Source organism: Callorhinus ursinus, unplaced genomic scaffold (genome assembly GCF_003265705.2).
Source record: "Callorhinus ursinus isolate GAN/ISIS: 27379988/994484 unplaced genomic scaffold, GSC_fseal_2.0 scaffold39, whole genome shotgun sequence".
NCBI classification, from domain to species: domain Eukaryota; kingdom Metazoa; phylum Chordata; class Mammalia; order Carnivora; family Otariidae; genus Callorhinus; species Callorhinus ursinus.
In genome coordinates this window covers 21,240,114-21,267,301 of record NW_027397101.1, presented here as the reverse complement: position 1 = coordinate 21,267,301, position 27,188 = coordinate 21,240,114, and the positions used below count along the sequence as shown (strand labels likewise).

General features: G+C 36.5%; 1 protein-coding gene across 5 annotated transcripts in view; it reads right to left on the bottom strand.

Moving 5' to 3' along the window:
- The window catches only part of DENND4C (DENN domain containing 4C), a 135,215-nt gene that overhangs the window by 37,584 nt on the left and 70,443 nt on the right, over window positions 1-27,188 (bottom strand). For 4 of the 5 annotated variants that reach the window (XR_012374787.1, XM_025887828.2, XM_025887829.2 and 1 more), the window contains 10 exons: window positions 24,663-24,763; window positions 24,116-24,334; window positions 17,760-17,905; window positions 16,403-16,438; window positions 16,191-16,321; window positions 13,996-14,128; window positions 10,513-10,719; window positions 4,474-4,602; window positions 4,138-4,282; window positions 3,716-3,862 (listed from right to left, as the gene is read on the bottom strand). Coding sequence is in view for 4 of the 5 variants with exons in the window: in XM_025887828.2 (XP_025743613.1) it covers window positions 3,716-3,862; window positions 4,138-4,282; window positions 4,474-4,602; window positions 10,513-10,719; window positions 13,996-14,128; window positions 16,191-16,321; window positions 16,403-16,438; window positions 17,760-17,905; window positions 24,116-24,334; window positions 24,663-24,763 (1,394 nt within the window). In the remaining variant the exon portion in view is untranslated. The remainder of the gene's footprint in view (window positions 1-3,715; window positions 3,863-4,137; window positions 4,283-4,473; window positions 4,603-10,512; window positions 10,720-13,995; window positions 14,129-16,190; window positions 16,322-16,402; window positions 16,439-17,759; window positions 17,906-24,115; window positions 24,335-24,662; window positions 24,764-27,188) is intronic. The other variant, XM_073880856.1, reaches the window with a different exon arrangement.

The following is a 27,188-nucleotide window of genomic DNA, read 5'->3' as shown; positions in this document are numbered from 1 at the left end:
TTTGTTGTACTAAAAGGAAGTGTTCAAAAACAATCAGGGTATGTATGAGTAAAATGATTAAACCAAAAAACATGGAATACCATCCTATAAATGTGGATGGAGGATAGAGTTGGCAAAATCACTGTTTTTTTTTTAAGATTTATTTATTTGAGAGAGAGCACAAGTACAGGGGGAGGGGCAAAAGGAGAGGGAGAATCTCAAGCAGACTCCATGCTGAGCACAGAGCCCAACACAGGACTTAATCTCACGGCCCTGAGATCAGGACATGAGCAGAAATCAGAGTCAGATGCTTAACCAACTGAGCCACCCAGGCGCCCAAATATCACTACTTTATAGTAAAGACTGGTTAAGGCAAGAATCATCAATGGATGCTAAATTTAAAAGAGAAAGTATGATGAGAAAGAGGGTATTACTGCATAGTCTCAGAGTCTCCTCTCAGTAGGGGCAGTAATGATAACGAGGAGAAACCAAATACTAAGTCCGGGTGATCAAAATTAGTATCACCAATGAGAGGCAGACAGACACTGTCTGTGGGGATGTGACAATCACTTTTGTAGTAGAGCTATCGAGGGCGAGAGTACGCCCAATCTAATCACAAGGAAACATCAGACAAACTCAAACTAAGGAACATTCCACAAAATAACTGGAATAATTCTTCAAAAAGGTTGAGGTCATGAAAGACATGAAAGACAAAGAAAGGGTAAGGAACTGTGCCAGGTTAAAGGAGACCAAAGAGCGGGAGCTGGAGTCCCACAAAGGACATTACAGCAATTGACAAAACTGGAATGTAGACTACAGATTAAAGTAATATATCGATATTTTCCTGAATTTGGTTAACTATACTATGGTTTTATCAGAGAAAAATACCACTGAAGTATTAAAAGGTAAAAGGGCAAGATGTATGCAACCTGCTGTCATACGATTCAGAAAAATAATGTGTTTATGTGTGTAAAGAAACAAAACGATAAAGCAAGTGTGGCAAACTAAAAGAGTGAATCTAGACAGACATTATTCAAGTGTTCTCTGTACTATACTTGCACCATTTTCGTAAGTTTGAAATAATTTCAAAATAAAGTTTTAAACAAGTCTATTTGACTTTCGAGTTCTATCATTTAAAATAGAAACGAAGACTGAGGACTAAACGAGGCCTCCCTGAAACTAAGTTCCTAGAGAATCCTTAAAGAGGATGTCTGTGAAACATGAAACAGGAACACACGGTTGACCCTCAAACGCTGGTCCTCCCACCCCGCACAATCGAAAATCCAGGCCCAACTCTTCACTCCCCCAAAGCTGAACTCATAGTCTACTGTTGACTGGCAGCCTTACCGATAACAAACAGTCGATTAACACATATCTTGTATTCTATGTATTATATACTGTATTCTTACAGTAAAGGAAGCTAGAGAAAAGAAATGTTATTAAAAAATCATCAAGTATTGTAGTAGTGTTGTATGGTGACAGATGGTCGCTACACTGTGGTGAGCACAGCATAAGGGATAGAGAAGTGGAATCACTATGCTGTAGACTGAAACTAATGTAACATCACGTATAAACCATACTCAAATTTAAATTTTTTTTTAAAAACGGGGGAAAACAAAAATCATAAGGAAGAGGAAATACATTTACAGTACTGTATTTATTGAAAAAACATGGCGTGGAAGTGGACCTGTGCCGTTCAAACCCAGGTTGTTCAAGAGTTAACGGTAGTGCCTTCTCCCTTCTGCTGCGTGTTATACTGCCACTCAAACTTTGGGTTTGCAATTTAAGGAAAAAACTAGGCTTCTTTATATACCCTCATTAGAATGATTAATTTGTCAGTTTTTTATTGGCCCCTCAGAAAGTCTGGTAAGGCATGATGCTGCCATGAAATGGACACAAAGTCTGGGGGCTAAGCTGACTGATTACACCAAGGTATGCCCCCCAACAAGCTAAGTGACCCCGTATCAGGCATCAAGTGGAAGATTCCCCAAGAGAATCCTCAAAGAAAGAGCAACCTAAGAACCTGGGCTGGAAGTCTCCACCAGAAACTCTACAAGGACCCATGATCACTTTAGGTTCAGCACCAGGGCTTCAGCCATTTGAAATGTAACTTTAAAGATATGTACGGAAAAGGGATCTGAAGTTCCTTCCCCAACTCCTGGAATCTTTATGCCAATTACCCAGAATTACTAGGAGATTGTTTCTTTTTTCATTAAAGGAGATAACCTTAGAAGAATAAGGATAGGACTTATCTATTACTATTTTAAAAATTGTAATTATTCTGGTGAAATGGTTTCATATCACAAAATTATTCCTTTTTTTCATAAATGAAATCCATTTCTTCTTACAAGTTTTAGGAACAAATACAGGAAGAAATAAAATAAGGCAACTTTAAAATCAAAGTCATATAAAAATTCCCACTGCTGAAAGAAAGTTAATTTACAAACAGGATTGTAACTTACAGCTCTATGTTGACTTTCAATGATTTATACATGGTTCTGTAATTATGGGGTAATTTTTAGCACAAGAATTTAGCAGATTAGTTTTAGCAAGCAAAACCATCTCAACAGCTGGAACACTGAAATCTTTAATCCCCATAAAACTACTGGATACAATGATGCTACAAACAAACCCCAGTGGAAGAATTATACCAAGGCACACTGTATTTTCAAATAAGATAACAAATATGCTTTGCAAAATGAGAGTGAAATGTCAGCTGGATATTTGCAGTGGTACATATATGATTACACTTATCTGAAGAAGAAAAAGTCAAGAAAACTGAAACTGTTTTCCACCTGTAACAATACTTTAAACACAACAAAAGGTCTCTCCCCCACCCTTGCATGTCAGCAAAATTTAACCTAATAAATGGGAAATTACCTGAAGTGGTTAACATTCAAGGGTAGAATTAATGCACACGTGTATCCATAGCTTCACGTCATACAAGTCTGTCTGCACCCCACACCATGACAGCCAAGGACAAATGCAGCACCAAGAAACAGCACAGAGCAAAAAGCAGAGCAACAAAGAGCAGAAAAAAGGAAACTTCAGTCATTGAGACAAGTTCATCAAGTGAAGCACAGGAATTAGGATTCTTTTTAAAGAAAAGCTTGAGATATTAACAATAACAACAACAAAAAAAGAAAAACAACACAAAAAGAAGGATGTGCAACACACATATATTTGCTCAATGTGCTACTCGAATTACGCATATTTCTAACTTCACAGGACAGAGGGTATGCCTGTAGCTTTGTATGTAAAAGTTGCTTCTGAAGTTCCTCATATTTTAAAAAAGTGTCACTTAAAATAATGACTATGCAAAGAGAATACTCTTTCTCATGGTATGTGGCTTATTTTCTTCCCGCTTTAATATTCATAATCTCAAATTTTTTTACTATTTTCCACTTAATGAAAAAACGATCTGCAAGTTGTATCACTACATTCCAGTTCCTCAGTTTCATTCCTACAGTTATTTCATATACTTTCACAAATTAACGATGAACCAAATACAAAGGAGCACCATGCTAGAGCCTTCTGCACAGCACTCCAGAGTTAATTTTATATACTTTAGGAAATAAAAAGAAGGGATCTGCAATTGAAGGTGTAATTTCTTCCCTTATTTATATAAAGTACTCATTGCACAAACTCTTAAAAAAGGAAGGTAAAAGCTTTTTAAAAAGGGAAAGACTTAACAAGAGAGTAAGTGAAGGGTTAGTAAAATCCAGATTTTTAGTACCTGTGCTAAAGTGATTATCAGTGGAATCAAGCCTGATTGAATCTCTGATGAAGACTGTGTGCTCCCCACTGTTAGCATCATTAGAACTACCCACGCTACCGTGGCTCACCGCATCCCCATCACCGCCACCCGTGGCATTCTGAGGAGCTAAAGATAAGGACAACAGCAGGTCAATAACTCATGCACTGATCATCTCTGAAACTAAACACGAATGCCTCACAATTCATTTACAGTTGCAGAACACTTTCTAAATCTGTGGGGGGAAAATAACCTGGGACTAATGTAATCTCTATCTTTAGTTGTATAGGAAAATATCAACCAGAATTTCATTTATGTTTTCTACTTCATACAATTAAACACTCGCATGCCTATATAAAGCTTATGGTTCAGCAAGAGGGTATCTTTCCAACCACATGTATTACCTGATATTGAGGAGACCTGTGACTTTTGCACGGTCTTTTTAAGCGGCTGCCTAAATTGTGCCAAGCCACGTACCACATTCCGTACCTTCGTCCATAAGAAGATACCACTGCGGGTACTGCTAGGCCACGGGCTCTCCAAAACTACCTACAGGTAAAATAATGATTAAAAATGATTATAAGGAATACTTGAGTTTTTAAAGAAATACATACATACATAATACATACATAATGAACTACAGCTCAAAACTCTAAAAGAAGTTTCATGAATAATAAAAGGTACAAAAATGTGTCCATCTTAATAAGCAGCATAGGTTGTCCAAAGTCAATCCCACTTACCTTATTATAATAACCATAAGTAATAGCATTTGGCTTTATCTTAGCAGTTTTCATTTCAAATAAGACTCTCACTGCCAAAACAGGATGACCCCAAAGTCCACAGAGCTGCATGACTACTCGATAGCACACCTAACAAAAAATAACATCAAAGCATGAGCAGTTAATTAGTCTATGACCTGTAGAAATTTTTAAATTATTCAATTCTTCTTCTTAAAGTCATTAACACTATTTTATCCTTTGTTCTGAGTCTTGGTAAATTATTTTAAAAACCTATTCATTAATGAAAATACCAGCCTTAACTATATCACGTAAGACCTATGTGCATGTGTGCCATTTGTTTCAGCAACTAAGTTTACCAAAGAGAATGACTATTATTCCCCGTAATTTGAGAAGGAATTCATTTTTTAAATCTAATATGATTAAAATAATTCTCTCCCAAATCATGTTCTATATTCTGTGCCGAAGGAATTAAAGACAACATCTCCAGGATGTCTATGTAACAAAGATTTTTGTAAACCCATGTCTTAGAAAAGTATGAGAAGAAACTTTAGGGGCGCCTGAGTGGCTCAGTTGGCTAAGCGTCTGCTTTGGTTTACGGAGTCCTGGGATCGAGCCCCAAGCCGGGCTTCCTGCTCAGCGGGGAGCCTGCTTCTCTCTCTCCCTCTGCCCCTCCCCCTGCTTGTGCTCTCTCTCTCTCTCTCAAATAAATAAAAAATCTTAAAAAAAAAAAAAAAGAGACAGGGGAAAAAGGATGGCAGAGGAGTAGGGGACCCTATTCCAACTGGTCCCCGGAATTGAGCTGGCTATCTACCAGACCACTCTGAACACCCACAAAATCAGCCTGAGATGTAAGAAGATAGATCTGATCTCTACAAACAGAATATCGTGGGCGGCTGGTTTCGAGGTACGAAGCAGGGAGCCGTGATTCTGCAGGCAGATATCAGAGGATAAACCATATTGAGATACCACCTTACACCAGTTAGAATGGCAAAAATGGACAGGGCAAGAAACAACAAATGTTGGAGAGGTTGTGGAGAAAGGAGAACCCTCTTACACTGTTGGTGGGAATGCAAGTGGGTACAGCCACTTTGGAAAACAGTGTGGAGGTGCCTCAAAAGATTAAATACAGAGCTACCCTATGACCCAGCAATTGTACTACTGGGTATTTACCCCAAAGACACAGATGTATTGAAAAGAAGGGCCATATGCACCCCAATGTTCATAGCAGCAATGTCCGCAATAGCCAAACTGTGGAAAGAGCTGAGATGCCCTTCAACAGACGAATGGATAAAGAAGATGTGGTCCATATATACAATGGAATACTACTCAGCCATCAGAAAGGATGAATACCCAACTTTTACATCAACATAGGTGGGACTGGAGGAGATGATGCTAAGTGAAATAAGTCAAGTAGAGAAAGTCAATTATCATATGGTTTCACTTATTTGTGGAACATAAGGAATAGCAGGGACGACATTAGGAGAAGGAAGGGAAAAATGAAGGGGGGGGGAATCGGAGGGAGAGATGAACCATGAGAGACTATGGACTCTGAGAAACAAACTGAGGGTTTTAGAGGGGAGGGGGGTGGGGGGATGGGTTAGCCCGGTGATGGGTATTAAGGAGGGCACGTACTGCATGGAGCACTGGGTGTTATACGAAAGCAATGAATCATGGAACACTACATCAAAAACTAATGATGTAATGTATGGTGATTAACATAATAAAATAAAATTTAAAAAAATAAATAAAAATTTAAAAAATAAAGTTATGGGAAAAAAAGAAACTTTAAAATACTATTATTAGCGGGGTGCCTGGGTGGCTCAGTTGGTTACGCGACTGCCTCCGGCTCAGGTCATGATCCTGGAGTCCTGGGATTGAGTCCCACATCGGGCTCCCTGCTCAGCAGGGAGTCTGCTTCTCCCTCTGACCTTCTTCCCTCTCGCACTCTCTCCCATTCTCTCTCACTCAAATAAATAAATAAAATCTTTTAAATAAATAAATAAATAAAATACTATTATTAGCAAAGGGCTTTCTGAGAATATGTGTTTACTGAGGAGGGCTAGATTTGATCACAAGAGGACAAGTGAAGTTAGAAGACAGAGTTAGAATCTCACACATTAGAAGACTACAGTAGAAATCACGAAGAATAAATAGGTATCTCACGGGCTCCCAGCAAAGAAGTAAGCCAGCTAACAGGAGTAGTGACGGTATGGCCACAGACTCGCTTACAGCTTAGTCTGAGAATAAGGAAATACACAGAAGATACTCTTCTCGGGTCCTGTAAAATGTGCTCTGTTTATGACAGAGTTGGTTAACAAAAAGGTACTGTAAAGCCAAGTTGCTCTCAACTAAAGGGAAAAGTAAAAAGATTTCAGAAAGGATATTTTAGTCAAGAGAACAGAAGAAATGAAATAGAAAAAGAGACATGAAAAGGCCGAGGGTCATAAAGATGAATACTTGGAAGCCAGAAATGGAGAATGTAATTTAGACACAGGAGGTTAGAAACTGTGAGAGCAACTCTATAAATGACTACATGAATCTGAAGGAACCAGCGAAGATGTGTGAAGGGATGAAAGAGAATGTGGCACACGAGGGTTCTTCAAATATCTGAAGAGTTGTCAAATCAAAGAGGGAGTAAACAGTCTGTACAATTCCAAAAAAGCTCTATGGAGGTAGGAACTGAGCTCAACCAGAAACACACACACTTCCTAAACATTAGACTCCATTCAAGCATAGGGAAGATCTCATATGCTACAGACTTGCTACAGAGGATCTCAGCTTTAGGTTCAAGTTGTACTAAAGTATCTTCAAATCCTATCAACCCTTAAAATTCTGTGGGCCATAAAGAAGTAACTCACTTTCTATGTCAAATTGGGATTAATCTGAATTTTCTAAAAACATTCTAGGCAATGAATTTATTCTGAAGTCTGCAAAGTGCTCCCCAACCTCCCAGTTTTACCTGTATAAGGGCCAGTCACCAAACTAAAGAAATAGTAATAATGCCAAAGATGTCATTTTTCAATTGCAGTATTTTGTTGCCTACAACATATCTTTTGGATATCTGTGGTAGATAAAGGATGGCCACTCACTCTTTGCTACTCCTTCCACTGGGTCTATGTCCCTCCCCCTGAGCTGAGAGAGAAGGGCGTCTAAGGCTGCATGACCAACAGAATTTGACTAAAGAGACACTGTACTAGTTTCCTGGCTTAAGCCTTAAGAAACTGCCAGTTTCCACTCCCTCTCCCTTGAAACAAAGCCCTAAGCTATCATGGACAAAGCCCAAGTACCACAGAGAGAGGTCCTGAGCCTACATGGAGGGAGAGGGGCCCACCTGAGCCCAGCATTACACTCCCCCTTGCCAAGGTACCTGGTTGGCATTGGAGTTAAGCTATCTTGGGCCCACCAGACCAGATCAGCTAGCAACGATTATGACCAAATGATTCCAGTTAATGCAATGTGGAGCAGAAAAATCACCCAGAATCCTTCCTGGGTTCTCAGCAAATAAAATAAAGGCCAGATTTAATAAAATTGTTGTCTTAAGCCACTAAGTTCTGGGGTGGTTTGTTACTCAGCAATGTACAACAATATCATATGAACAGACTGATAAAAAAATGTAGGAATAAGTTTGATACAAATATTTCATTTTCATTAAAAATTCAGTTAAGTAGTATTAAAAACAAAATGCATTATGCATTTTAACTTTAGTCTATGTGGCATATGCTATTTCTGGGTCTCTGAAGAGTTTTATTTTAAAATCTAGGTTATTACACCTTTTACAAACATAACATGCAGAACAAAGAGCTGTCAAATTAGAACATTAAGCATATGAATGAGACAGTAGGTTCTAATGAAGTAGACCTAAAAATCAAGACCACTTACTTATTAGGCAGTCTTACGTGTGTGTCATTTCATCTAAGTTTCAAATTATTTTCTTTGTAAAATGTAGCTAATATATAAACTGCCTCACAGACTTGCTGGAAATACCAAAGGAAAGAATGTACATGAAAATGCTGTGAAAACTTTAATATGCTACTCTCTATAATAATCAATAAACAGATAAGATGCACAGAATACACTTAGAAAATATGCATTCTTAAGTCTTAAAATAAACATTTCTATCTTCCAGTTGTGATGTAATGACTTCAGGAGACTAAAAATCTGTCAAAATAACTTGTTAGAAGTAGGAATACAACAAATTAAGCTCCAAATTTTAAGCTTCCTATCACAGTGTTTATTGGGGAAATACTCTAAAAAAATTTTTTAGCTTACTAGTCATAATTGCTGTATGTTAGAAATGAGAGAATGTAATTCCTTGTACCAAAGACTACCCCTGAACTTTAATACCTAGAGAGGAAAATACTTTTCAGGATTTATGATATGTACTATGAACTTGTAACTTATCAAACAAATTTAATCAAGTACTGTGCCCTGAATTTAGAGTACGGTAACATAATTCATTAGCATACTTTCAAACACTTTATAAAAATACCTTCACAGAGCATACTTTAAAACACTTTAAAAATATTTTATGCCTTTCACAAGTTAAAAGACATCTTAAAACACATCTCAGATAGAAAACTGCATGAGAACAAATTTTTTAAAACACTAAAATGCATAAGGTACGAAACACTGATTCAGATCAAGTACTTTTAATTTCCAAATAGTTTTATAAACACTGGATGAGAGAAAAAATGTAATCAAATATGAGAATGGATATTTTAGTACTTGTTTTATAATTTTATTTTTAAAGCTTTTATAACATAGTTAATAATCAGTTTGAGTATACTCACAAATATTATCAAATCTTCATATTATACATGCTATATTCATTTAAGATCTTTTTTATTTTAAGAAAAAAATATATAATTACTGCTGAAGCCTATAATGCGCCCCTCTTCAAAACCATTTCTCTTCTATCCCTGTGTTCTTTCCCCTCAGATACCCATTACTCAGTTTTTATTTCAATTTCATTTTAAATTCTAATCTGATTCCAAAGATCATTTATAGTTATTTTAACACCAAAAGTTATTTTTAAGAGGGAAAACTAGCCAAGAAAAAGGCTAAATAAGTGATTCAGTTTCCTCAACCATTAACTGGATAGTATCACTACTGATCTCTTAGGATGGCTCTAAAGCTTAAGAGAGAGTGCCTGTAACACCTTTAGCATATCAATCACTAAGTGCTTACCCGGTAAGCCAGGTACTATTCTAGCACACTGTACATTAACCGATTTAACCCTCAAGTTAACCTTATAAAGATGGTACCAACTATAATTATCTACATCAGTGGGGCAATGTATGTAGACATTTCTGAATGCCACATAGAAGGGGGACTGCTACTGGCATCTAGTGTACAGAAGCCAGAGATGCTGCTAAACATACTACCATGTCCAGGACAGGCCCACAATAAATAATTATGTGGGCCAAAATGCCAATAGTGCCAAGGTTGAGAAGTCTGGATCTACATTTTCAGACACATAATCTGAGACACAGGCAGGTTATATAACTCACCCTAGAACAAAGGGCCTAAGTGGAGAGCCACTTACTAATAGCCTATTCCCCATTTGCTTCATAATAAAGTTATACTAAGAATAAAATGAAGTAGGGGCGCCGGGGTGGTTCAGCTGGTTAAGCGTCCAACTCCTGATTTCAGCTCAGGTCACAATCTTAGGGTTGTGAGATGGAGCTGGGCATGGAGCCTGCTTAAGATTCTCTCTCTCCCTCTCCCTCTGCCCCTCCCCACTCTCTCCCTCTCTTAAAAAAATAAATAAAATGAATAAAATGAAGTCAGTATTATTTTGTATTTATCAAGTGCAAACTATCTGACCTAAGGCAGTCTCTGCTTCATTCCAAAGCAGTAATTTTTAAATAAATATATTTTAAAATAAATGGTAAGTATTAGCTCCATGGAATAGAGTAATATTTAACCTTTCCTGCTTAATGAAAATACTTGAGAATACTTTAAAGCAACTGAGACCTAAATTCCCTTAAAAATACAAAAATAAAATTTATCCTAGTAATGATAATTTGTTATACTTGCCTCATCTAGTGGATCCACATCTGTTTTCCTCATCTTAATGAGTACATCATATGCCTGCTGAAGTGCTCTGACCTTAGGGTGAGAAACTCTAACATAGGCTGGGAGACAAATAAACCATAAGCTGTAACAATGACTGAAGAGACACTTGGCCCATTGTGGTGGATTTGTGTAACATCTCTTCGCCAACTTATGAGCTGTTTTTATCTCCTAGAAAGAGAATAAATAAAACATTATGGTATTTGGGACACTTGGCTAGCTCAGTTGGTAGAGCATGCAACTCTTGATCTCTGGTTCAAGAGTTCAAGCCCCATACTGGGAGTAGAGATTACTTACAAAAAGAAAATTAAGGAAAAAAACATTATGGTATTTATTAAAATCCATTAGGGTGGGGATAAAAGTGAGAAGGAAAAGAGAGGAATGTAATGTAAAATTTGACTCTAAATTAAGCATTTCAGTTTTACTTTCATGACTGGCTTCCTACTCAGTGCCATGTGATGCCCTCAACATTCACCTACAGAAACACTTTATCCTGCACTGTAACTTTACTGGCAAGCACATGTTTCCTAATAGACTAGAAATCCCTTAGAAGTGATGATCAGGGGTGCCTTCAGTTGTTAAGCATCTGCCTTCGGCTCAGATCATGATCCCAGGGCCCTGGGATCGAGCCCCTCATGGGCTCCCTGCTTGGCAGGAGGCCTGCTTCTCCCTCTCCCATTCCCCCGCTTGTGTTCCCTCTCTCGCTGTGTCTCTGTCAAATAAATGAATAAAATCTTTAAAAAGGGGGGAGGGCGCCTGGGTGGCTCAGTCGTTGGGCATCTGCCTTCGGCTCAGGTCATGATCCCAGGGTCCTGGGATCATGCCCCGCATTGGGCTCCCTGCTCGGCGGGAAGCCTGCTTCTCCCTCTCCCACTCCCTCTGCTTGTGTTCCCCCTCTCACTGTCTCTCTGTCAAATAAATAAATAAAATCTTGAAAAAAAACAAAAAAACTTCCTTTAAAAAAAGTGGGGATCATTCATATTTATATAATATGATGGCTAATTAGTTACCCTTCACATAAAAGGCACTCATATGCTTGATGAATAAAAGGGTTTCAACCATTTAGAGCTTGTCAGTCCTTCAATGGCATTCTTGAAAAGTGATAGTCTTTCCACCTTTCTCCCTGCTGAAAATATTTAAGATACCATAGGTATTTCCTGCCAAGATTTCCACTCTACCCTCCCTCACCACAGTCTTTGATTCTTTCACTGACTGACACCTCAAAAAGACATATGTCACTGTAGGCAACATAGTCTGATAAAGATCACAGACTTTCTTACCCAACAGATTGACAGTCATGTTTTCTACTTCCGATTTTCATTCTGATTTAGGTGGAAAAGAGTACGTATCAAAACCAGCTGCTGAGCTTTAATCAAACTATATATGTACTCCCATGGCGTACCTGGGTGGCTCAGTTGGTTGAGCACCTGGCTCAGGTCATGATGTCATCTGGGTTGTGAAATCGAGCCCCAGGTCAGGCTCCGAGCTCAGCACAGGACCTGCTTGAGATTCTCCCTCTCCCTCTCCCCCTCCCCTGCTTGTGCACACGTGCGTGCTCTCTCAAATAACTCTTAAAAAAAAAAAAAAAAAACGGGCGCCTGGGTGGCTCAGTTGGTTAAGCGACTGCCTTCGGCTCAGGTCATGATCCTGGAGTCCTGGGATCGAGTCCCGCATCGGGCTCCCTGCTCGGCAGGGAGTCTGCTTCTCCCTCTGACCCTCTTCCCTCTCGTGCTCTCCATCTCTCATTCTCTCTCTCTCAAATAAATAAATAAAATCTTAAAAAAAAAAAAAACTATATATATTCCCAGAAACCACAGAACCTTCCAGATATGTCAGACTACCACTGTGTACCTTGCACTAAAGATCCCTCTGCTGGGATGTGTTTTAAATAAAAATGTCCTGGCCCATTATGTTTTCTTATGAGCTCTATTTCCATTAGACTCAGAAGATGTATTTGAAAATACAGTCCCTTGTTTTTCTAAGATGGGAAGTTTCTTCTTTTCCAGCTAGCCTGGGGGACAAAAATTCTGGTGAATATGAGATTTAAAGATTTAGTAACCAAATTCTCCCATTATAAAAACTGGCTTTTATCAAGCTGGTAATAGCAAATACATATATGCTAATTTCCCTTCAGACATTGAGAAAAACGTGTACTATATGAAATTAAGGAACACTTCAGGTTACCTCTAGGATTTGGGAGACTGTACATGAACTGGTAACATCTGAACTAAAAACTTCATTCTGAAATTTTCCATGTTTTATAGACCACAAATACATCAACAATATATGTACAAAAGGATGTTTCATTTTAACTCACACCTAACCATAGACCAACTCTTTATACCTAAATCAGACATAGTATTAAAGCAAGATGTCTAACTTATCCTAAATTAACTCCCTTTAAGTCCCTTTAAATGTAGTACTTGGCATAAAGTATATTTACATTAACTGTGAGAGAAATGAAAATTGAAATCACAATGAGATACCACTTCACACAACACACAAGGATGACTATCATCAAAAAGACAGATCATCACAAGAATTGACAGGGACATGGTACAACTGGAACCTTCATCCACTGCTGGCAGGAATCTAAAATGGTATAGCTATTTTGGAAAACAGTCTTGACAGTTCCTCCAAAGGTTAAACATACAGATACCATATGACACAGCAATTCTACTTCTAGGCATTTACCCAAGAGAAATGAAAACACACATCCACACAAACACTTGCAAACAAATGTTCACAACAGCACTATGCATAATAGCCAAAAGGTAGGAACCACTCACATGTACATGAATGAATAAATAAAATGTGGTATATATCCATACAATGGAATATTATTCAGCAATAAAAATAAATGAAGTATTGGCACATGCTGCAACATGGATGAACTTAAAAACATTATTCTGTGTGAAAGGAGCCAGTCACAAAAGGCCACTTATTGTATAATTCCATTTATGGAATATTTATTATGAAACTCCCAGAACAGGCGAAACCACAGAGACAGACAATAGATTAGTGGTTGCCTCGGGCTGTGGGGGATGGATGGGATTACCTCTTAACAGGTAAGAGGTGCAGGCTTTCTTTTTGGGGTAATGAAAATGTTCTAAAATTGTGGTGGTGGTTGCACAACCCTGTGAATATACTAAAAGCACTGAGTATACTTTAAATGGGTGAATTGTATGGTATAGGAATTGTATCTCAATAAAGTTCTTTTTAAAAAAGTGTATTTGGTTCTCCAGGATTCTCTTACAACATAAACATAAGCATTCAAAAACTTCAGACTCAATATTATAACAGAGTTGTAAGACATCTAGTTTACTTAATAACCACAGAGCGTCTTCAAATAGTTGCCATGGGTGATAATACTAAACTATGAGCTGCATATCACATATACATATTTTACATTTTAAATTAACATGTATTAGATAAAGAATATCTGACCTGTTTAGTTCTCTTAGCCATGAGTGCTGGACTGTTTGCAATGCTATTCCCAGTAGGGTGTCTACTAAAACAAAGTTTCAACTCCTGTGGTCTGTCAAAAAGCTTAAGGTCCAGTCTTGGAAAGTATTTGTAACTAAAATAAAAAGCAAAAATAGAACTACTGATTTAAAATTCATTAACTCTTCATATTATTCCAGAATTTAGGTGAATATTTCTAAATCTTAAATAGTACCCAATATTATTCCCCAAAATCCGGATATAGAAAAATAATGTTTTTCAAAACTGTAAGATGATATAGTTACAAGATACACAGACTACCTACATGGAAACTTTGGCTTCCTCCCCACCCTCTAAGTTATTTTCACCCAATCCCTGGAAAACAGAAAATCCTGGTATCTTACTTAATAGAGGAATTAGTAACTTTCAACAGAAACCATGTGTTCAATAATAATTTGTATTAAAAAGTAACATGTAGTATACTTTGTAATTTTGTTTTTCTTCATAAAAGTACCTTGCAGTGGTATTTAAGAGGAAAAAAAAATAAACCCTTAAGATTTTTATTTTAGGGATATATAATTTCACCATTCTTTATTGTTGGACATTTTTAGATTATTTATGAATTTTTGCAATTAAAGATCTGTGTATTTATATCTTCGTGAAACTTTTGCTTAATGTCTTAGGATAATGCCCAATAATAGAGTCTGCTATGGTCAATGTTTATCAAGAGAATCAAAATTATTATAGTCATTATCAAATTATTTCAAGAAAGGTTATACTTATATACACTCTATATAGTAGCATAACCTATCTTCAATCCGAAAGATTAAAAATGCTTCCACTCACCATTTTGGTTTGCATTTCTTTGAATACTAGAAAAACTTAATATATTTTCATATTATTAATTATTGGGATTTCTTCTTGGAAATTGCCTTACTGCCTTTGGCCAATTTTCTTCTGGGAGATACTGCCTTTCCCTATTTGATTTACCTTACACATGAATTCCAGTGTATAGAGATTAAACCAAAGTAAAAAAAACAAACTATAAAATGTGATCAAAACAGCACTTAAGCCACTAAATTTCAGTATATACTATTCATTCTTATACAATCTAGGTGAGATAATATATTAATTCTATATTTTTGGAAGACAATTATTTTATACCCCCTTTGCCTCAGATATTCTTTTAGGAATGCAGCCTAAAAAAAAAAAAAAGTATATGTGTATACACAAGGAATCAGAAAGCAAAGAACTGAAAAAAAAAAATCCACAAGAGACTAAACAAATCACAATAAATGCATGCAATATGTTCATTCAAAATGATATGACACAACAATATTTGTTAGCATGGAAAAATGTTCAGACCACTAAAGGCAGACACAGGTTACAAAGAGTATGTACAATATGAACTCATATTTGTTTTAATATAGTAAATGCAAATTTACACACAAAAACAGGAAAGATAAACATACAGTTGTTAACAGACATTAAATATTGGTGCTTAGATGATGTGCTACTTTTCTTTTTTGGTTTGATTTTCTAAGTTCGTTAAACTGTGTATTATAATTATAACAACAAATAGCAATCAAGTACATTTTAATTTCTTAAAAGTTCCCATCCAAATTCTATTCTCCAAGTTTATTTTTTTTATTATTTTTATTTTATTTTAAATCCCATTGTAGTTAACATACAGTGTTGTATTAGGTTCAGGTGTACAATATAGTGATTCAACACTTCCATACATCACCTAGTGCTCATCATGGACAAGTGCACTCCTTAATCCTCATCACCTATTTTAATAAATGATTCCTGGCGCTCTACTTTTAAGTTTTCCCTGGTATGACATCTGTAAAGAATTTCAGTCTTTACATTGACAACAAAACCCCTAAACATAGGAGAAACCGAACAAAAGTAAGCTTATTCTTCTCCAGAAGTGAAATTTTTAAAGATTAAATATGATTAAATGTTTAGGTGAATAGTGATCAACATTTGGCTTCCCTTCCAAAAAGGCTGTCCAATTTTTAAATTATAATATCTGGTAACATCTTTGTATAATATTCATCTTCATTAGTTCACCGAATTAATTTTGAAAATGACTTCCACAAATGACTAACATACGTATCTACTAATAATCACAAAAGATCAAAATAAATTATTAAAGCTGAATGCAAACAGCAATTTAAAAAAATTCCTGCTACCTGTACTTTGGTGACAGATCCTTTCCATCATCAGGAGGTGGCTCTGGTGGCATTATGAATACGGTGTGCTCACTTTTCTGTGAATCATCTAGCTCTATCAATTTGGTATCTTCGGCTGAATCACAATCAACCTGAAAATAATTCTTTTCTCCAATTAATCTGCATACAGGCAATATCTAGTTTTGAAATTTTAAAACTTAAGAAAAAAATACCTTATCTGTTTTCTCTGTGCCTTTATCAGGAAACAACTAGAAACGAAGAAAAGAATTCTTGGTGAAAATGTCTACTGTGAATTTATTAGAGATGATCTTAAGTTCTTATTTTAAAAAACTATCCCTTTTTAATACTGGACAGACAGGAACACTTCACATATATTTGGGGGACCCTACACTGTCAGGTTAACATATAATATTTTTCTTATGCCTATTAGGATAGAAACAATTTATTTTAAATAGGTTTTTCATAAATCCCTCACAGGCAAAAAATGGCCAGTCATGAGGGGAATCTGGCTTCTCAAATCAAAAATTTCATTGTTATTAAAACCTTGCATTAGAAATTGATACTATCTAAGCTTCCCTCTAACTGGATGATGTCAGACTATCAATTTTATAAAGTAACAAAAACGTTGAATAGTTTTAATCTTATCCCCAGAGTTCTAGATCACATTGGTAGAATGGGAGAAAATCATTCAAGTCCTCTAAGGAGACTACAAAAATTATGTCATAATATTCTACCTTTTTTAGATACAATCTCAAATTTTACATACTATGGCTTACTTATTAACAAATCAGCCCCAAGATCCACTTAGCAAAAATAAAAAACTCTATTAAAAATGAGGGGATGGGCGCCTGGGTGGCTCAGTCATTAAGCGTCTGCCTTCAGCTCACGTCATGATCCCAGGGTCCAGGGATCGAGCCCCGCATCAGGCTCCCTGCTCGGCGGGAAGCCTGCTTCTCCCTCTCCCACTCCCCCTGCTTGTGTTCCCTCTCTCGCTGTCTCTCTCTGTCAAATAAATATAATCTTTAAAAAAAAATTAAATTAAAAAAATGAGGGTAAAAAAATGTTGAGTCATCACTGTGAAGAATCAAACTTCCTTACAATGGGTAAGTAAAACTCTGATATTTAACATATTTCCAAATATGCTTCATTAAAACAAAAAACACATATTCGGCAAAAGTATTTGGAAAGATATTAAAACAAAAGAACAAAATGGCATATATTGACTATCTTGCAAAAACATATAATGTTTAAAATACATAACTGAATAAAGAAAAACTAATAGTTAAAAGAAAAAAAACAAAACACAAGACTGCATTACCCATAAAACTAAACTTTCTTAATGAACTACTAAATCTAAGTGAGATTCAAGAAAAATTAGCTATGTATGGTGGAAACTAGAATCACAAAGGAAAATTATTCTTATATTAAGCCTAGAATTGGACACTTGCACACACGCACACCCCTATACTGTCTCCCTCAGATCATCTGGACTAATAATAATGATGATTATACAGGCAGCCAAACTGTTAAAGTTTTTCTTTAACACTTACACACAGGACAAACTTTTACCTTTTCTATGCAGTCATCAAAAAATGCCAATCCAGTATCTTTATCACTTACAAAACTACATTCTTCAATGAAACGAATAAAAATCTGTGTTTTGGATAAATGAGTGTAGAATTTTGTATAGGCACGATCTCGACTTTTTAAAAATCCTGAAGAAAACAAAAATTACAATTAAATTAAAAACAAAGTGGAACTAAATGTTATATAAAATATTATCTTAAACCTGTACATATCTGTATTATAGTCTCTTTACATATATCCACATTTATAGAAGCTTTTAGTAACCATATTCTAGTAACCCATCACTCCTTCTGCCTGATTCAACCATAAAAAACTTAACTTATACCTTAACCTTTTCGCTGAAATCTGAACCTCCTATAAGGAATCTCTAGCCCTAAAATTCTCAAGTAGAAATTTCTCTTTTATACTCTGCATAGTCTTAAGTAAGAAGGGTCAGTGTCCTTCCTCTGCAGTGCCACAAGACAACTCCCGTGTTGGCTTGTCAAATCTCTGCTCAGCGACAGTTCAAGCATCTTGGTTATCCCACCCTTTCCCCTGCTAACTGTACTCATCTATTGACTTCAGGGACACTCTCTCCTTCATTCTCTGAAGACTAGGGCATGTAATTCCAAATCTTCTCCTTTCCAACTCCTACCATTATCGTTCTTCAACATCCATAAGCGCAAACCATCCAACACTTTAATGAGTTCTTAAGGCCTTAAATTTCAATGATCTATGGTCTATCCCACCTCAGTCACCAACTTCTACACAGTCACACGCTCCCTGGCCCTTTCTTGTTGGCATTCAAAACAATTCTGCCTCCCAAATCTCATTTACATATATATTACTTTCTGCTCATTACCCTTGTCTGATTTGTATTTAAGTATTCCTACCAGGCACTGGGGGGAGGGGGGCTCTTTGAAATCTACAATCATTCATATCCTTCTACTTTCTACCTAACCCTCCTGTCTTCACTTCTGTCCTTATCCAATTTTGATTCCATGTCCAAATCCATCATTTCATTTATTTTCTTGTCAACACTCTCAATTCTTACGTCCTTTTGTCTTTTTTGTCAAACTCACCTAGTAAAACTTAGCCCTGGAGGAATGTATTGCCTGCTTTCTGTGAATCTACACCAGTGTGGCTGAGCACAACTCAGAAAGGGAAAAAAAAAAATTCCACAACTAGGCTGATCAGAACACTTAACACCTTCATCTCTGACTAGCAACCCTACTAAATTTCTGGAATCAACTTAACTTCCCTTTACCCATGTTCTGACAACATTTCCAATTTTTTAATTCTCTCCTATCATGTTCCCTCCCCCATTTCTAAATGATCACACCTTATATTGCAGAGAAAATAAAAATCATTAAGAGAATTACCATCATATCTCACTACAAAAATCTATGACTTCCGCAGCTATCAGGTACTCCTTCCCTCTTTCTACAATGGCTGTGTCCCTCTTATCTAAGGCCAAGCCCACCACAGGAGCCTGAGACTGCAGCCCTTTTAGTGTTCTCAGGGCAATTTTCCCTCTCTATTAGCTACTTACCAGCACACTCAAGTCTCTCTCTCATTTTAAAAATCTTTCCTTAAAAAACAGATCCTTCCCCTTTCTGCTGTTTCCTTTCTCAATAAAGGGCATGACAATCCATCCACTTGGTTGACAAAGACAAAAATTTCAAAGCTGTTCTTGACATCTCCCTCTATCTTATATCCCATATTCAATCACCAAGTTGTATTCCATCTACCTCCTAAAAAACATGACTCTTCTACTCACACTACCATCAATTAAACCAGGTCACTTCCATGATCACTTGGACCAATGCGATAACCAACTAACTAGCAGATCCATACTTTGGATGCCTCCAACTCAATCTCTGCATAGAAGGCACAGAAAAAAAATTTTTTAATACCGATCTTTTAAAAATGCAAATCTGATCCTATTACCTACTCAAATATTCTTCACTGGCTTCTAATTACTCTTAAAGACAGAAATCCTTCACTGGTCCTAAAAGATCCTACATGATTTGGCTCACACCCACCATTTTCAAGCATGGTTTTTGAGCCACTTTTCCCTCCAGCCTTTCTTTCTTTGATGCTTCAGGGCATTCCACAAGCTGTGGTCCTCACTCCATCCCTTGAGATACTAATTAGCTGAGAAATGCTTAAACAAAATAGAAATAAATTATTCTTCACAAGTAATAACAAAAAGTCTTTTTTTTCTTCTCCTAATGGATCTAGGTGATGATCAGCAAAGGCTGCTAAAATAATTAAATGAGGGCGCCTGGGTGGCTCAGTTGGTTAAGCGACTGCCTTCGGCTCAGGTCATGATCCTGGGGTCCTGGGATTGAGTCCCACATCGGGCTCCCTGCTCAGCTGGGAGCCTGCTTCTCTTTCTCCCTCTGCCTGCCACTCCCCCTGCTTGTGTGCGCGCACTCTCTCTCTGTGTCAAATAAATAAATAAAATCTTTAAAAATAATAATAAAATAAAATAATTAAATGAAAGGCTGATGGGGAAACTAATGAATGAATGTGCTAACAACACTTAAAACACAGTGGTCAATCCTAGGAGCACTAAAAGTGGGACAGTCAGACATGTACGTGGGTTGCAATAGGAAACAGTGAACACCATGTGTTTTTGGCACTATTTGCTAAGAAAACCGAACCTGAATCTAATCAGGCTCTAGAATAGTACTATTTAATTCAGTAACCACTACCCACATGTGACAAGTTAGCACCTGAAATGTGACTGGTCCAAACTGAGATGTGCTGTAAATATAAAATACATGCTAATTTCAAAGCCTTAGTATGTAAAATATTTCATTAAAATTTTAAAAATTTACATGCTGAAATACCATTTGGGATATTTTAAGTCACAAAAATATGTTACGAAAATTAATTTCCCCTATTGCTTACCTTTTTTTTTTAACTATAGCTACCAGAAAATTTTAAATTATATGTGTGACTCACATTACACCTCCATTGGACAATGTGTCTCTTAATTCAACCACAAGTTTACAGGAAATACAGATGATGAAAGAAATGTTATATAGCACCATGGGGACACAATCAGCCAAAAGCACATACCATACAAATCTAGGAAATTCTAAAGGATAATTCAAAATTTATGGGTGAAATGATGTCCTATTTGGAATTTGGGAAGAAGGGGGAGGGGGAGGATGAAACAAAAATGGCAAAATGTTTATTACTACTACTGCTAAAGTTGAAAGATGCTATATGAGAGTAAATTACATTATTCTATTTTCATATATGTTCGGAAAGTACCCCTAATAAAAAGTTAATCCAAAACCCACAGGTAATTCCTATTCATTTTTCAGGCCCAAGCTTAACTGTTACTTCTTCAGGGAACCTTTCCCTGACCTAGCACTCTCACCATAGCCAATACATTCCTTTACAATACACTTAGTAAAATGTAATTAGTATTTTGTGTTACTGTCTAATATCTGTAGCCTTCACTACACTAAATACTTTCTGTTAAAAACAAAAATCTTAGGCCTCAGATACTATCTTTCTAAATTCCATTAGTAATGCCACTCTCTCACTGAGAAAGAGAGAGAATATATATGAATCAGTGACCCACTACTGCCTATTAGAAAAACTGCGTATTTTTAGTCTGGCACTTAGGACTACCCATAATCTGAGTTCTAATCTTATTTTCAGTCTTATCTTTCACAACACCACTAAAGCTCTTCACTGGTCAAACTGTACCACACATGCTGTTATGGGCTGAAACCCATAACTCTTATATTGTCCTCCTCCCCAATTCTTATGTTGAAGTCCTAACCCTCAATATTTTAAAATGTTATTGTATTTGCAGATAGGATCTTTAAAGAAGTAATTAAGTCAAAATGAAGTAATTACAGTGGGCTCTAATCCAATGATTAATGTACTTATAAGAAGAAGAAATCTGGGGGCACCTGGGTGGCTCAGTTAAGTGACCAACTCTTATTTCATCTCAGGTCATGATCTCAGGGTCATGGGACTGGGCCCCGAGTCAGGCTCTGCACTCAGAAGGGAGTCTGCTTGAGATTCTCTCCCTCCTTCTGCCCTTCCCCACACCCCCCTATGCTCTCTCTCTCTCTCCTTCTAATAAATAAATAACTCTTAAAAAAAAAAAAAAAAAGTAGTGAAATCTGGATACAGATTCACCCAGAAGGAAGAGCATGTGAAGACACAGGGAGATGGCCATCTTCCCAAACGAAGGAGAGAGGTCTTAGAGGAAACCAATCCTGCCAAAACATTGATCTTAGACTTCTAGCCTCTAGAATTGAGAGAAAATAAACTTCTGTTGTGTAAGCCCCCCAAGCTATGGCACTTTGTTACCATAGCCATGACAAACTAATACACATGCCTTACATATATGTTCTTGAGGTTTCTTCCATTCTGTTATTACCACTAATGATAACAGCTGTTACCATGAGTACTATAATTTTAGTAGTTACTTCACATACATTTAATCTTCACAACATTTCATAAAGTAGGTATCATCCCCATTTTATTAATAAGAAAACAGAACCTCCAAAAGGCTTGGTAAATAGCAAAGGAGAAATTCTGTTCAGACTTGGCTTTTATTTATTTATTTATTAAAGATTTTATTCATCTATTTGACAGAGAAAGACACAGCGTGAGGGAACACAAGCACGGGGAGAGGGAGAAGCAAGCTTCCCGCCGAGCGGAGAGCCCGATGTGGGGCTCGATCCCAGGACCCTGAGATCATGACCTGAGCTGAAGGCAGACACCCAACAACTGAGCCACCCAGGTGCCCCCAGACTTGGCTTTTAATGCATATTGTTTTTGTTTTTTAAAGATTTCATGAGAGAGGGGAGGGGCAGGGAGAGAAGCAGACTCCCTGCTGAGGAGGGAGCCCACAACAAAAGGCTCAATCCCAGGACCATGAGATCATGACCTGAGCTGAAGGCAGACACTTAACCAATTGAACCACCCAGGCGCCCCTAATGCATATTGTTTTTTAGAAAGCCTTTCCTCATCATCTCCATTTATGTAAATTCTACCCACTCTTCAAAGTCATGCTCTTTTTCCATGAAGTCTTCTGAAATATTCATTTGGAAAAATGTTCCCTTTTTCTAAATTTGGGAACTTCTCAATGAATTATTAATTGTGTAAAATCTGTTTTCTTGAGTACATGTTCTATTTTAAAAAGCATTTTGGATTTATTTTCCATTTACTATCCCATAGAGCTAGATCTTTTTTTTTTTTTTAAAGACTTATTTATTTATTTGACAGAGCAAGATATAGCAAGAGAGGCAAAACAAGCAGGGGGAGTGGAAGAGGGAGAAGCAGACTCCTGGCTCAGCAGGGAGCCCGATGCAGGGCTCAATCCCAGGACCCTGGGATCATGACCTGAGCTGAAGGCAGATACTTAACGACTAAGCCACCCAAGCGCCCCCATAGAGCTAGATCTTAACATTTCTTTACATCCCTATCTAGTAACTAGTCAGACTTGTAAGTGGTGACTAAATATTTAAGAGATAGGTTAACCTGAAGTTGAGATGGTAAAAGTCAAAAGGATTATTAGAAAAGTAGAGTTTTTTTTTTTTTTTTTAGTAACTACTGGGTAAAAGGACAGAAAAAAAATAATTTTCATATGAACATTACTGTATTTGTAAGGTTGCTACTACATATAAGAACAGCTGAGTAACAACAAAAGTCTTTGTAATTCCCTAAAATATACAAGTATCAAAAAGATGAGTATAGTGTTTTCCCCTGAAACAAAGCTACGTTTTTCCAAAATTCTAAAAACTGGTGGCCTTATTCCAAAAACTGTTAGGGAATATTGTAAAGCCATGTATAAATCAAAGAATTATGCAAAACTGAGGAACCATCATCTAAAAGCAAACCAGGTATGTTCTACTAAGATAACTATCTAGTAAATATAGGCAACATCTTTGACTTTTTGTTATTAAAGATCTCCAGTTTCAGATTTTTCAGGGAAAACTGGAGTATAAAAATTAAAAGTAGAGCTAGATCACAAATACACAAAAGTTCATTGTATTTTAATACTTGTTTCTTTTTTTTAATATTTTATTTATTTATTTGAGAGAGGGAGTGAGAGAGAGAGAGCACATGAGAGGGGGGAGGGTCAGAGGGAGAAGCAGACTCCCCACTGAGCAGGGAGCCCGACACGGGACTTGATCCTGGGACTCCAGGATCATGACCTGAGCCGAAGGCAGTCACCTAACCAACTGAGCCACCCAGGTGCCCTTTAATATATGTTTCTAAGAACTTACATAGTGAATATTTTGGGGGAAGCAATACCAAATAGGAAATCTTTTTTCATTTCAATGAAAAGTAATTTTATTTTCAATGCCACTCACCCTGTCGGTCAAATAATGAATCAACAGCTGTGGCTTTATTTGAAGGAGCTTCTGTGATTGGTCTGAGATATGTTCTATATCCTTTTAAAATAGATGCCATAAAACGCAAAAATGCCTCTTGAATTTCCATCTCAAGTTGTGTTGTCTTCTTTTGCCAGGAGAAATCTGCTTCGATTGGCGTCATCTCAATTGCCGAACCTTCTTGAGTTTTTCGGTGAACTGACAAATGAAGAGAAAATGGCATTAATATATAATATTAGACAAGTAATGATTAAACAATTAAGAAAGTTGTCAAAATAAAACGCATGACTTTCTGAAATTTCTCTTCATTAATGTAAAGGGATCATTGGCAGGAGCTAACAGGGAGGCTCAAGCAGACAGGACACAAAGAACATATTTAAAAAAATCATGAACCACAATATTAATGTCTTAGTACTGAAATTTTGTTTTGTAATGAGATTCCTTTTAAGCAGAGCAAAATTATGTTTAAATTTAAGAATTTTCTTATATTCTTTCATTAAAAATATTCCTTTCTCCTCACATTTACCTGAAGATAGCTGGGGATACAACTTCTTTAAGGTACTAAGCAGATTTTTGCATGGCTTTTTGGGAAGCTGCTTCCAGTTCATGTTCTTCTTTTCATCTGATCTATTAAATAAAAACATAACTAGTACAATCTGTTATAACTTCTTTTTACTTAGCAAAATTTTTACATCAAACTAAAAAAGAAAATGGAAAAGGTATTTTTGGTCAAATCACAGTTGACACGGACAGTCTGAATAAATGGTTTTCAAGGAAGTTCTCTTTACATTTCAACCAACCTCAGTCAAATTTGGTCATCTCACTCTAATGCTCTAACACAGATTTTCAAGGTTGGAGCTATGAATTTCTTGCTTCAAAAGTTACATTTTAGAATTATAATATTTTAAGTGACAAACTTAATTGATAATTTCAAACTACCTATTAGAAGCAAATCTCAATAAATATCAGAGAGTAATATGTAAAGCATATTCTGACTATAAATCAAATAGCATTTAAGGAAAAAAAACTTGGAAATTCAAAAGAATACTTCTAAGTAATGCATGAGTCAAAATATTTTAATACAAATAGGAAACATTTAAGACTCGACAAAGATAGTGTGCCTGGGTGGCTCAGTCAGTTGAGAGACTGACTCTTGGTTTTGGCTCAGGTCGTGATCTCAGGGTCCTGAGATAGAGCCCCCACATCGGGCTCCATGCTCAGCATGTAGTCTGCTTGAGAGTCTCTCTCCCTCTCTCTCTCTCTCTGCCCCTCCTCCTCATGCTCTCAATCCTTTTCTCTAAAATAAATAATCTTTAAAAAAAAAACTCTACAAAGATGAAAGCCTATATATCAACATGCGCCACAGCTAATGCTATATACATCATCAAGCCAATATCATTTATGAACATCAATGCAAACATTTTAAGATTTTTAGAAAATTTAATCTGCTAGGATATAAAAAAATAAGATGATATTTATTTCAGGAATGTAAAGATTATTCACTATTAATTGATTTTATAATGTTATTTACCACACAGAAAATGGGAGAAACAATCCTCATCTCAATAGTTGTACAAAAGCATAAAATTCAACACCTATTTAAGAGTTTTTATTTTTAAATCATTATGTAGAAGTAGAAGGAAAGTTCCTTATTATTAAGCAATCAAAACCCTCGAGTGGAGCTAGCAAATCTTTTCTATAAAAGGTCAGATATTATGTTTTGAAGACCATACAGCCTCTGTCATAGCTTGTCAAATGTACCATTATAGCATGAAAGCAGCCTCACAGATTATGTAAATAAATGAATTTTGTAATTTTATCTACAAAAATAAGTCCATGGGCCAGATGTCAATTCTTGCTTAAAGCAGAAGTCATACTAAATGATAGGGTGCTCAAAGCATTCCCTTTAAAATTGGGAATAAGATAAAATAAATAAATAAATAAAATTAGGAGTAAGGCAAGGGGCACCTGGGTGGCTCAGTCTGTTAAGCGTCTGCTTTCAGCTCAGGTCATGATCCCAGGGTCCTGGGGTTGAGCCCCGCATTGGGCTCCCTGCTCAGCATGGAGTCTGCTTCTCCCTCTGCCACTCCCCCTGCTTGTACCCTCTCTCTCTCTCTGACAAATAAATAAAATCTTTAAAAATAAATAAATAAATAAATAAATAAAATAAAATTAGGAGTAAGACAAGATACCAGCTATGACTACACTGTTCAACACTATGCTGGGATCCTAGCCAGAGAGTTAAGGTAAGAATTTAAAAATATATAAGGATTGGGGCGCCTGGGTGGCTCAGTTGGTTGGGTGTCTGCCTTCGGCTCAGGTCATGATCCCGGGCTCCTGGGATCAAGCCCTGCATCGGGCTCCTTGCTCAGTGGAGAGCCTGCTTCTCCCTCTCCCACTCCCCCTGCTTGTGCTCTCTCTCTCTTACTCTCTTTCTCTCTGTCAAATGAATAAATTTAAAAAATCCCTAAAAAAATAAAATAAGATAAAAATATATAAGGATTGTACATAATGTGATTGTTTATAGCCGGAAAACTGAAGAGAATTTACAGGCAAAATAGAATTCAATTAAGTTGCTGTGTAGCAGACTACCACATGAAAATCAATAGCATTTTCTATACTGCAGCAACAAATAGAAAATGTAATTTAAAATATCATTACAGTACAATAAAAGCCACAGAGCACTCAGGAATAAGTAAGTCTAAAAAAAGATGTTCATGGTCTTTATGGAGAAAACTGCAAAGTTTATTGAAAAAAAATGTAAAAAGATCTATGAAGTAAAATACTACATACTTGGGTAAGGAGACTGTAACAAAAAGAAGTCATCTGCCCCCAAATTAATCTATAAATTCAACAGAATTCTAACCAAAATCACAGCATAATTTTGCATGGAACTTAACAATATATTAAAATTTATACAGAAAAGCAAAAGACCAAATATAGTCAAAACAATTTTAAAGAACAAGGGAAAAAAGAAAGGGACCTGCCATCTCACAACTTTTTTTTTTTTTTAAGATTTTATTTATTTATTCGACAGAGACAGAGAGTGAGC